General features: G+C 40.8%; 1 protein-coding gene across 1 annotated transcript in view; it reads left to right on the top strand.

Moving 5' to 3' along the window:
• lrpprc (leucine-rich pentatricopeptide repeat containing) overlaps nt 1-13,224 on the top strand; it is a 42,339-nt gene that overhangs the window by 1,679 nt on the left and 27,436 nt on the right. Inside the window, exons 4-18 of the mRNA XM_079559432.1 lie at nt 56-177; nt 248-306; nt 381-467; nt 554-680; nt 1,971-2,115; nt 2,193-2,350; nt 2,459-2,564; nt 2,644-2,751; nt 7,926-8,044; nt 8,118-8,208; nt 8,742-8,811; nt 10,574-10,601; nt 10,942-10,999; nt 12,190-12,296; nt 12,672-12,749. Of these exons, the coding sequence (XP_079415558.1) occupies nt 56-177; nt 248-306; nt 381-467; nt 554-680; nt 1,971-2,115; nt 2,193-2,350; nt 2,459-2,564; nt 2,644-2,751; nt 7,926-8,044; nt 8,118-8,208; nt 8,742-8,811; nt 10,574-10,601; nt 10,942-10,999; nt 12,190-12,296; nt 12,672-12,749 (1,463 nt within the window). The remainder of the gene's footprint in view (nt 1-55; nt 178-247; nt 307-380; nt 468-553; nt 681-1,970; nt 2,116-2,192; nt 2,351-2,458; nt 2,565-2,643; nt 2,752-7,925; nt 8,045-8,117; nt 8,209-8,741; nt 8,812-10,573; nt 10,602-10,941; nt 11,000-12,189; nt 12,297-12,671; nt 12,750-13,224) is intronic.

Here is a 13,224-nt window from a genome sequence, read left to right as displayed (position 1 = left end):
TTAAAAATGTATGAAGGCATGTGTTGTAAAACGACTTATTTTGTTTATTTCACAGGTGCACAGTATGATGTTAGTCATTACAATGCCCTGCTGAAGGTTTACTTGCAGAATGAATTTAAGTTTTCTCCTATGGACTTTCTGGCAAAAATGGAAGCAGCAAACGTCCTCCCCAATAGGGTCAGTTGCCCTCATTTCACTTGCAAAAGACCTGCAAATTATACCTTTATTTTTACTATGTTATCTACAGGTTACCTACCAGAGACTTATTGCAGCCTATTGTCAAAACGGTGACATTGACGGAGCAAGGTAAGCCTTTTGCTATTTGTGTACCCGCTTGAATTATTTTTAGTAATTTTGTTTTACCAACTGTTTTTGTGCAGCGCAATATTAGGATTTATGAAGAGCAAAGACTTGCCCATCACAGAAGCGGTCTTCAACTCCCTAGTCACTGGCCATGCCTGCGCAGGGTGAAGATTTTTTTCTTTCCTTCCACTGAAAAATGAATCTATTTTAAAGTGTTGCCTATTAAAAAAATGTTGTTCTTGTTGTGCAGGGACATTGAGAGTGCCAAAAACATCCTAACTGTTATGCGAAATGCTGGAATTGAGCCAGGCCCTGATACCTATGTCTCACTACTCAATGCTTATGCACAAAACGGCGACATGGAGAATTTGAAAGCGGTTTGTGAAGCTGTTTTTTTTCCAACTCATATGCATATGACTCGGATTGATTTTACACATGTTGCCGTGCTTTATTTTTAACAAAATGAGCCTTACTGCTACACCCTCGGTCTCAGAGATAAAACTCCTAACTGCACACACGTAAAGAGATTTTTACTTGTAGAGGATTGATCTAGCTTGCATCAATAGTACATTTACTGAACCCCTTGATAACAAAGATGCACTCTGAGACCTCCTATTCTGGGTCTATAGTCATCATTGACTAGCCTGGCATCCAGACTAATCTCCAATGTTTATTAATTAATAAACAGGAGACTAGTCTGGCGACCCTGTCGTAGAAAAGCTACTGCTTGAGGCGGGACTAATGTGGGACAACCAAAGCGCATAGCAGCCAATGAGAACATAACAGATGTGACGACAGAAACAGCGACAAGAAAGTTTTAGTCATTCGGACATTAACAATGGCGCTCCCTGCCACAGGGAGTTCAGTAAATGACTTCTGTCGTTTATGTCAGAAAAACTTGAGAATACAAGCATACCGGAGCATTACGTGAAGTGGTTGCTTGTGTTGAAAAACTACAAAACAAAGGTGCAACAACGTGACGCCCATTCAGGGAGCTGCTCTGATTGGTCGGTAGGCTCCATATCGCTGCGTCACTTCCTTTGAAAGCGCGCAATGGAGTGTTGCCAGACCCTCTTCTGTAAAGAAGCGGTCTGGTTGGCGAGACTAATCATTGACCACATTTGGGTGATATCAAAGCCTATCAGTAATTATTTAATATACAGATCTTTACTTTAGATATTTATAAGCGGAGTTTGGCAATTCATTGGTTTTTACCTTTTTTCGGATTGTCCCATGGGTGCCATTATGAATTGTGCCCACCCCTTTACTTCCATTAGTTTGCATAGGACTGCAGATGTCAAGAGAAAATCAGTTACTACAGACACAAAGCCGTTTTCAGGCCGCCCACAGAAACAGTGCAGGGTTGATTTGTTGATTCAAATGAACATTGGACACAAATCAATCTCCTGCGCATCATGTTTTATCGTCATTTCAAAGAAGTGTGGAGAACTGTTGGCTAACACTAGTACCCATTTGTAGGAACAGGCTCAGATGGCGAAAGGCATTTCTGTCTACATTGCCACTGACCCAAATTCGTGTTGGATATTTAGTTTTACATCTACTTAAACGGCATTGGTGTGGAAATCACCTGACTTTGATAGTTGGCTGGTCAGTTTAGTTAAGCATGTTTAACTAATATTTTACTTGTATTATTTTGTGTATCTCAGACCATGGAGTCGGCAGAGAGTGCAGACTGTAGTTTGATGGACAGAGACATTATGCAAGTTATCTTCACTTTGGCCAAGGCTGGACACCATCAACATGCCCCAGAAATGATAGAGCGTATGAGACACGAGAGGGGCTACATTCCAGGTTACATTTCCTTCACCTCCTCCATTCTATATTGATGCCTTTTTGTCCCATTGTGGTTAACTTCCTTTTGATTGTAGATGCCATGAATTTGTGCTTGAGCCTTATCACACATGGACAGGAAGACACTGCCTTCCACATGCTGAAGAGTTTTCCCACGTTGCAAATGGATAATGTTAGCCAAGACTCACTAAACCTTGGCAACTTCTTCCTCAGACATTGTGTCACCAAGGAAACGGTAATTAATGAGCATGACATTGGTAAAATAGTTCATGACATTTATTTGGGCATACATTAAATGAATTGCGTTCATATCATGATATATTTTTGATTTTTGGTTCTCTAGTCTTTAGAAAAAATTGCACAATACTGCAAAGAGCTCCAAGAGACCAACCTGCACACATCTCCTCTTACCTTTGTGCTGTATTGTGCTCTGGAAGCCCAGAAAACTAGTAAGCATTTATCGACTATGCAATTTGTCAGCGATGATGTATATTGATAATGAATACATGCAATGCCAACATTTTTCAGGCATGTCACTAGAAATTATGAAGATATTGAAAGACCAAAATATGCCAGTCAGACCACACTTCTTCTGGCCACTCCTCACTGCTCATGTCAAGGACAAGAACACTGCTGGTAAGAAGATGCGCCGTACAGTTGGAGCAGAGCAAGGGCCCACCAACCCCTTCAGTCTCAGTCAACATTTGTTGTGCATGTGCATTTTAATTTTCCACAGTCGATCAATTTGAATATGTTTTTAATTAATTAATTATTTAGTTTGTTTGGTCGGGACAGCGTATGTTAATGAACATGCATGGGTCTCACGTCACACCGGATTGTAGCCATGGGATTATTTCCATCAGTCCCCTATTGTACATGTTTTAGTGGTAGGGGAAACCGGAGTACCCAGAGGTAAGACGGACGCGGGAAGAACATGCAAACTGGTCTAACCACTGTGCCATATAGGCCAGTGGCTCCCAACCCTTTTTGTTTTGTGCACCCTTTTGGACTATCATATAATCCTCCAGTTTAATATGACTTTCCACATCCTCTGCACCAGATAGAGCTTTTAAAGGGATGTTTTTGTCAAATATTAATGCTACACTGAGTGGTCCTACTGGGACAGATTTCACTGTGGAGGGGCAGTCGAGGGCAGAGAGGTCTGATCCTTGCACAAGAGCATGAGAAGGTCGGAGAATAGAAAAATGGGTTTATACACATAGACAAACACTCTCTGGATGCCCCTGGAATAGAGCGCAAAGTTTTTAGTCCCTTGACAGATAAACTTTCAGTCTGAGCACTCAGATGTGAATGTCACGTTTTCCTTTATACATACCAAGGCCACAAATGCTTGACAGTAACACTGCTCAAAACAGCAAAATTATAAGATTAGTGGGCCCTGATTTTACTGTGTGTCTTATTATTTAATCTGTTAAGTGCACAAGTTTCAAGTGAACTCGAGACAACACTACGCTGAATGACCTTTGTTATGTGACAGGTGAACTTTGGTGTTTTCAAGAGGCTCTCTAGCCTGAAGCGTTCTCTAGCATCCACACAAAGCTAGCTTAACGTAGACCTGTGACCAACTTTTTTATTGATACTGCCGTTACTATGACAATTTCAGCAGCAAACTTCTTCAATGCTTTGCCCTTAAGTTCATCAGTTGAATTGGATATGAGAGTTTCATTACTGCTTATTGAAATTGGTTGAGTTGAGGTGGAAGCTATGCTGACAGTTCATGACTAGAGGTGGGTAGAGTTAGGGCTGGGACGATACACTTTTGTCACAATCCGATACATATCACGATACTCAGGGGCCGATCCGATATTGCAATACAATAAGTAGTTATGATAAGTGAAAAAAATATGGAAAGTAAAACGGTCATGTGTCCAAAGTTTATAAACCAAATGACATTTATTGAAGTGTTAAAGGGGCTAGATGCAAGTTAGCCATTTTATACTCACTACTGCCACCTCAGGTCATACATGCAACTGCACCTTCTATATTAAGCTCGTGCATGACGGCACTTCGGACCTGAATTAACACCTTTTTGAGTGACACTGCAGGATTTTAGAGGCAGTTGTGAACAGGTCTGGGCTCATTCTACACCTTAGGACATTGTTGGAACATGTAAAGGGAGGAAAACTCTGTATACTATAGTCCCTTTTAAGATTGTTACATTTTGTGTAAATGCACTTTTCAAAGTGCTGCAACTGTAAATGGAAAACAAAGAAGTGCATGATAAAAAATGCCTCCAAATGCAAGTATTGAAAGTATTGCGATACTTGATATTTTGTCCCAGCCCGAGGTAGAGTAGCCAAAATATTTACTCAAGATTAATGTTGCTTTTTAAATAAATATACTCAAGTAAAAGAAAAAAAGTTACCTAAATATAAGTAAAAGTAAAAATGTACTCGCAGAAAATATTACTTGAGTAATACGAGTTCTGCATTTCTGGGTGTTAATTAGAAAATTATTAGAAATGAAATAATGTGAGAATCCCACACATTTTAAAGAAAGCCATAAACATCTGTAGAATGAAATTATTCTGAAGAAATCCTACACAAAACATAAACTTAGGGCTGGGCAAAAAATCTATTTGATTTAAAAATCGAGTTGGTAAGTCACATCGATTCATATGTTCAGAAAATCTTTTTTGTTTGTATAGTTTGTAACAAAGATTTTTAAACATCCGGTGACTTCAGTTTTTGATAAAGTGATTGCCTTTGCTATTTTTGTTGAAATTGCCCAGCAATTTGTTGACATGAAGCGTTTCCCACTGTGAAATAGCTATATTTTTACTCAATTAGTACGGATACTATATAATAATATAACTCGAGTAGAAATAAAAAGTATACAACTACTCTAAGTGGTACAGTTAGTTGAAAAAGTTACCTGAATACATGTACTTGAGTAAATGTACCTCTGGCCTCTGGTCATGACTTGGGGCAATAGTGGCTCCGCTGGTTGAGTGGAGCGTCCAATAAGAGAGTGGTTTGCCTTTTGAATTACAGCACCACTACAAAACAAACGTCATCAGATGTGTTCAGCAGTGGCTCTGCTGTTATTTACGTATGCTGAACTTCATCTCTCTCTTTGGGGTTTTTAGAATTAATAATAACTTATGTATTTTCCCCTGTTTGCTAATTGACAGCATTTGAGCTGGCAGGAATGAGAAACTGGAGAGCACAGTGTGGAGATTGTCTTGTCTGAGGTTGACTATTGGCTTGTTTTGAATGATGTTATTTATTCCAACATTTGTAGCCATTCACAGAGATATTAAACTATTCAAAAGGATTTGCTCCACAGTCCTAAGATCACTGGAACATCTGTTTTTGTTTAGAATGCAGTCATGCTGAGGGTAAAGAAACTCGTGAGCACTCTCTTCTGATTCTGACTTTCCTTAGGCCCTATGAGCGAACCTTCCCTCCCTGCTTTTCTTTCTCACTCCCCATTGGCCCAGTTGCTGCGGGAGGTGTGTCTCCGCAATGTGTGAGTGAGACTTTGGGCGGCCAGTGCAGGTGATGTGACTGATGCAGAGTGACTTGATTTCATGTAAATGCAAGCGCTCTGAGGGAATTCACTTTGGATTACGCGCCCCACTGTGCACGGCCCATGAAATATTAAGCGCCGTGTCACTTTTTGTCCACAGGTGTCACTAGCGGGTAAATCCGGTCTGAGCCACGGAAATGAAGGGTAGCAATGGGAGGAAGAAAGTGGTTCGGAGTGAAGCAGAAGGGGGGGTCAGGCACATTTGATGAGGTGTGGTTTTGGCGGGTGTAGTAGAAGCATATGCTGGCCTGTACATCCCACCTGCCGCCAGCAAGGCATTGCTTGTCAGTCTTTGCGACACGCTGTCTTATCGCTTCTGACACAATGAGAGAGACGTGATGCCTATGTTGTAGATTCTGTTTGTTTTTTATCATTGTTTTTATCTTTCTATGCTTTTACTATGTTCTAATATATCAATTGTTTTTATCAACGCTCCCATGTGCCCCGTCTATCCATCTTTATTTTAACATAACAACCAGTGAGTTGCATAATTAGTTGGCATATGTTTTTTTTCTGTGGCAACACTCTTTTTCCAAAGTGTGGGGCTGACAGGGAATCTTGCCTTATAAATTTGATCATTTGAATTAAATAATTGAAAATGTAGTCCTGCTCCAAAAAGATCCTTGTGCACCCTTGTACTTTCTTGACATCGTCCCTGAGCATGTAAAGTCTACCTTTGCAGAAGAAGAGGAAAGCTGTAGACAGATGGTGCAGCGGTGGGGAAAGGGGAAGTGACAGGTACTCATGTCCGAGGCCGGCTGAGATGACAGCGACCGGTTCCTGTTTCCCTCTCCTGAGCGCTCCTCGTCTGTGACAGTTAACCTGGAGATATGAATCTGATGGTGATATCTTGTGACCAGTGCCATGCTTAACTCACTGCTTAGATACTTCCCTGGCTTGATGGTATGTCAGGCTCAGTGCTGAGCAACCTGCAGAGGCTCTTGCTGGTCCTCTTATGCATCCAGTGTTGTATTTAAATTGTTCAGACAGGACACAGAGCAGAGGGGCTTACTCACATCCTCAGGACGAACAATGACCTTGAGGGACAAGGATGCAAATGATATACCAAAAGATCTAAAGTTATGGACTGCAGTCATAATGGTTTTTCTCTGATAAAAGACTCTATTTGAAACCTGTAACCCTTGCTTTGAAAGTTTATATTAACACATTTTTTGTAGGTAGCTAAAAGTGCTGATCACCAAAACTAAAAATACGGGCAAATTGCCACATGTTTTCCTACTCTTCATTGACTTTTTCCTCAGTTTATGGATTATTCAAAAGGAAGGCAGGTACATCCTCTTCCCGTTCATAAAAAAAGCTGGGATGAAAGCGATTAGGGGTAAGAATGGACAACAGGACAGCAGAATGGATGGATCTTCCCATTGAGAAGAGAGGGGAAGATTGTTTGTTTACTTGTTTCTTGAGAGCAGGCTGGGCTGATAGTGAGAGGGCCTGGTGAATGAGTGATATGGCGGGAAAGCTGAATGGATGGCTAGATGGACAGAGTGCCTCAGGTAGCCACTACCTGGGTTAATGCAGGTTCTAATGGCATATAAAAGCCCAGCTCTCATCATTTATTTATCTTCAGTGAGAGACTGCCAGGTGAACACATGTGTCCCAGGAGGCTCAGCAACAGAGAGCGGCTATAAATGTGTATGTGGTAAACGCATACAGAGTATTGAGTTGTGTCAACTCATGAAGCACTTAGGCTAGTTTTTCAAAGGTTCACATGAGAACAAGGTGCATTGGTGCTTACTATTTTTGTCATAAAACTTTATTACTGAAAATCCCACTGTTTGTCAATTAGGTCCATTTCCATATATTAGCCATGTTTACATGCGTAAAGGATCTCGTCCATATGTACACAGACTTTAGGCTTATTGAGTGTGTGAGGGGCTGTTCCATATGCATGTCCTTTTGCCCTACTCTCCCGGGCGAGACCCCTGGGTTTTGGCCCTAGAGAATGGTGATGGTGGAAGAGCCCACTTCATGCCAAGTGTGTGTTGATGCCCATGTTAATTTGGTCTGACTTAAATAACTTTGTTTAGAGGACGCACTTTTAGCCAAGTGCAACTTTCAATAAGGGCCCATCTGGAGGCCTATGCATGTAAAGAAACATGTACGTGCATGCAAATCTAGGTAAACAGGGTTTTAATAATAAATTACGCGCCTACTCTTACTAGATAAACTTTGTGTTTCTTAATTTACCCAAGTCGCTGGTTATGCTTGATTCAAATGACTTTTTTGTTGCTGTCCAGCTGTGGTGGAGATTGTGAAGGCCATGGACGGTCTTGGTGTGGCCCCGGATATAGAGACTCTCTCAACCTATGTCCTCCCTGCCTTTCCCAGCATACGGGAGGCCCAGCAGTCTCTTAAGGTAACTCTGCCTTTCTTGATTTAATGCTGTTGAGATTCTACATTGTAATGTCTGGTGTTGTTTTTTCTCGTAGGATGCTGGTGTCTCACTGGAGTCAGATGGCTTCTTGTATTCTGAGCTCCGTGCATTGGCCTTCCAAAACCTGGCCGGCCTTTACACTTTACGTAAGACATTTCCACACACATTCCACATCTACGGAAGTGCGCCTGTCATACAAAATCGGTGCTGCGCCTGCGGGCTAATTGGTCCTGCATTAACATACACAGCGTTTGCTCACTTACTCCGGTGTGCTCATCAGGCCTTTTAAGAGATTAGTTTGTGTGAATATGTAAAGAGCAGAGCACCAGGCGCCTCCTCTGACAGAAGGCAAGATCGAGGAGGTGATTAATTATGAAAAGCTTTAGTTTCTCTTGTTTAGGTCTCAATTTAGACCTGGATCTATAGTATGTCCCCTTATTAAATTCTGCTCTTTATGTTTTAAACATTATTCACATACATGAATATTTAATTGAATTTGGCAGCAATTACTTGTATGTTTAAGATAACTGTTCACATGTGGAGTCAATATATGTTTTTTTGTATTTGTAATTTTTACTTTGGAATATAATTTGCCGTTAAATATTTTAAAATTACGTTGTTTTTTTTCATCAAACCATTTATTGCTTCCACTCATATATTCCATTCTCTTTCATTTCAGTATCTGATGAGTCCTCCCCCACACCTGACCTGATTTCCTTCCGTAACAGCCTGATCATGGGATTCAGAAAGTGAGTCGATAGTCGTCTCCTGTTTTTGCCCAAAAAGTTTTGTGTGCCATATCTGCACAAATTCTGCCTTATAAGGACTGCATGGCCGTTAAGGGTAGCCTGTAGTACTATGGAGGTCACAGTAACAGCTTATGCTATGAGTATGACATGTGCAGCCTATCACACATCTCTAGTGTCTGTGCGTGTGGCCAGCTGCAGGGAAAACCTCACACTCACATACATGGACGCCTCATGCATATGGAGGCAATCATCCCTTGGCCGCTGCCCCAAAGCACCGTGGGACATATGTAAATTAACAGATGCCCAGCATCGTTGCCCCCCCTGTACTCAAAGCCCTACATATTTTTGTCTTTTTTACTTCCCAACACATAAATACACAGTTGACCTTAGCCAGCCCAGCTTTTGACCATTGGGCTTTTGTCAAGGGGTCTTTATGAATATTTACAACATAACACGACACGCCCACTCAAAACAGTCTGGGCCCAAAGCAAAGCTGGAGGTGAGCGGAAAGTGCTGACTTCTGTCTCTAGTGGGAATCAACTTGAAATATTAAATACAACCAGTGAACTTGCTGCTAAACATTTGTCTAAACAACCCTTTACTTAATTTATCTTTTTAAATCTATGTATATATGTATTTCTTAATAATGGAGTTAAAATAAATTGAAAGTAATTGTTAAACATGAATTGTCATTTCGCCAGCTGTCTGTTTCATCTCCTACCGGCCGTTTAGTGCGGTAGCTGTAGATACTAAAAATATATTCACTTTGCGGATATAACCTTTCTGAATTGTAATTGAAATTCCCTTTCTGGGGTTCTTTTCTGTCCATTCTTATTGGTTTATTTGGTTGGGACTGTGCAGTAGTTAATGAACACACAGGGGAATTGTAGCCATGGGCTAATTTCCATCCGTTGTCCCCCACTCACATCTCGAACACACTCAATCTGGCCTAGTGTACATGTTTTAGTGGTAGGGGAATCTGGAGTACCCAGAAAAATCCTACACAGACTCAGGGAGAACATGCAAATTCCACACAGAAAGGCCACGTCCGGGGATTGAACCCTGGACCTCTTTGCTGTGAAGCACGAGCACTAACCGCTGCGCCACTGTGCCGCCCATATATACTCCACCACAGGCACTCGGACGCACCCTCTGACTGTTAGGTTTCCTGACAGGGTCATAATTGGTCTTGTCACAGGGAAAGTCTGTGTATGTGAGTGCACACTGTGTTGTAGCGATGGCCTCTTGTCAAAGACAAGGTCAGGGGATAATTTAATCATTAAAGACCTCTTCTACTCTTTTCATGGCCTCTCCCTTTCCTCGACTCTCCTTTTCGTCTGCCAGCGAGCTGACGACACCAGAAATGTCACACATTGTCATCATTTAGCTTTGTGCGTCTGAGGATGTGCGTGTGTGTGTTGTGGTTTCCCAGACTTTTGTCCTGCTGTCTTTACTCTTACTTTACAATCCCACAGAACAAGTGAAGTGTCTTTTCCTAATGGATTTACTGTACACAGTCACTTAGGAACATGACAGTTATGTGACAGTGATAGTTACACGGCACCTCAGAAACGTTCTGGGGATTGAATGAATAAAAATACATCTACCCTGTTTGTTTTCATTAGAATTTCTAAAATCAAGGATATCAGTTTTAGATTACTTGTTACACACATCCATCCAAAGAATGCTGATTTTAGATGCTGGTACTCATTAAATCTAGTTAACTGTGCGCTCATGTCTTGTCCTATTCTGCCCCCTACAGGTCATCTGATGTTGAGAGCATGGTCAAGGTAAGACATGGACTATGGAGCACTATTTTCTAGTTTTGACAAATTCAAATGATAACTATAGTATGTATTTAAGAAATATAAATCAGAATGCCTTTATGATGTTGTTATGCAAGTACATTCAGTTTACTACGTGATGTTACTGTTGTGCTAAATATTATGTGAACCGACAAACCTATAAACTCTCTTGCTTTTATGTAAATCCTCATGTATGGCACAAGTTTTTAAAGACGGTCTGGAAAATTAATCTGTAAAGACCTATGCATTTCTTTTGTCCTGATAACTTTGTCTAATCTCTGCATTTGGATTAAATTTGTTTTTATGTTTTTGTTCACTGTCACAGATTACGGAGCTGCTGTTCAAAAATCAGGGCTTCCACGGTGAAAACTCCAAGCCTGCCGGTAAACACTCGAATCCATCCTATGTCACTGACGACTTCCAAACTGACAGTGTCCTTGTAAGCAACTTATGTGTGGTCGGTGCAAAGAGAAGTAAGCGTGTGGGTGTCTCCTTATGTATCATCTATCACAGATCTAACTCTGGGCATGACAAGTGCATCTCCAGTCACCTTGTGGCTATAATCCGGATGACAGAAAAACGCACACTTCCTCTGCATAGGCTTCCTCTGTGTGTTTGAATCTGGACCGTCTCGGTGGTAGTAAACCGCTGACTGATCGTTCTGCATTATAAAGCCCATGTGTTTAAATGTAGGTGTTTGGAAATAGAGATGAGCTGCTGACTCGGCGCTGAGTAGTAAAAGTATAAAAATGTGTCTTAGTCAAGTTTGCAATTGTTTCACAAAATGCTGCCATTCTCTCAAGAATAAGGAATGAAATGGAAACTATTTTAAGTGGAAAGTGTTGATTTGTTAAAGCTTTTTCTTTCATATGAATCACGAATCGTATTAGTAAAAGCCATATTTATTTATTTTGAAATTAAATACTTAAAATTAAAGGAAAAACTAGATTTTTTTTTTGACATATCATCATTTCAGGAAATTGTCATTGTCAACTGTGAAATATTTTAACATTTTAAATGTACTAATTTAAATAATTTTAGTCCAAAAAAAACCTCTTCATTTGATTGATGGCTTTTTTGTTCTGCTTATGATGACCAAAAACAATTTTGTTTTGTGAATTACTTTTGAAATTCAAAATGACGATAATAGAACTTTTGACTTTACCAATCGATTTCATCCAAAATGTATAATTCTGACCCCTGCCCCATGTTTGTGTGTGCGCTTGTGGGTGAGTTGGTCCCAGTAGTCGAGCTGCAGTGTGTGTGTGTGTGTGTGTGTGTGTGTGTCTGCTGGTGGAAGAGATGGAGACTGTTATCCATGTCACATCCAGTTAGCTGTTCGCCGCATGGCGCTGTGTGCTGCTGCTGAAGTAGGAGGAGGCTGTCACTGCCAGCTTTCGCACATTCTCTCACACTCCCAAACGGTCTGAAAGCCGCCTCCGTCAGCACAACAGTAGAGGTCACAGAAAAATTGTATAAACGCGCAAATTCGCCAAGTGACTGACACGGTGCCAAATGAAATGTATTCCCGAGAGACGAATCCCTTCTTTTTTGTGTGTCTCCCCTCATCCAGAAGCGGTTGCCTTCTTTTTGTACAACCTGATTGAAAACATGCCAGAGAAGCAGGCCCAGGCGCAAGAAGACATACTGAGAAAGTACTTCAGTCAGCTGCGGGAACAGGTACAAGCACTAGATCATTTAACCACGTCCCGCTTCGAGCCAGTTTATGAACTTTGAGCGGGGATTATTTGCAATGTTGACACAGATTATTCGCCACAGGACTGCCGCCTCCTCGCGGGCTTATCAGGGTAAAAGTCTGATTCGGACAGTTAGACATGTCCTGGAGGATTAAACCATGTTCTGCACTCTGAGGTTAAGGGTCCTCTTTGGCTGCGAGACATTACAACAGAAAATGTGTTTAAAAACAAGATTGTTATAGATTGGGAGAGTTTGTTCCCAAAGAGTCGTACAAAGAATGAAAACTATAAATCATGGGCTTGTGTTCATTGATTGTGTAGTACAATACGATAAATAATATGTTTTTTTTTCCCGCAGAATATAACCATCTCAGCAAACATCTACAGGGGCATCAGGAACCTTCTAGAAGCCTACCATGTCCCAGAACTCATCAAGGTACCTTTGAAATAAACCAAGACTATTGTATGTCTCAACCTCTTAACCCTCAAATCTAATCTTGAAAAAAGCGTCAAAATAGCAACAGAACAAGAAGAAAACGCGGAGCAAAACAAACAAGAAAGCATCCAAAAATGTGAAGAAAATGCAAAAAAAAAGTCAGCAAAAGCAACAACAAAAAAAGACAAAATCATAACAAAAAAGAATGACGAATGAATGAATCAAAAAGTGGCAAAAATACTATAAAAATGTACAAAAATTGGATTAACCCGCAATGAAAGAGCCACAAAAAGTGACAAAAAAGTGATCAAAAAGAAAGAAAAAGATCCATTTAGATCAGTTTTGTAGATCTTTCAAATGAGTCGTTACACCGGCCTATAGGCTATAAACTCCAGTCAAGAACCTTTTAGATTTGGGTATAGCTGAACCGGAGAAAATGCGCTTAAGGTTAAGAGGTTAAAAAGGTGTTATCACT

Source organism: Gobius niger, assembly GCF_951799975.1.
Source record: "Gobius niger genome assembly, chromosome: 7".
Lineage (NCBI taxonomy): Eukaryota > Metazoa > Chordata > Actinopteri > Gobiiformes > Gobiidae > Gobius > Gobius niger.
The sequence above is the reverse complement of the archived record's forward strand: the minus strand, read 5'-3'. Positions and strand labels throughout refer to the sequence as shown.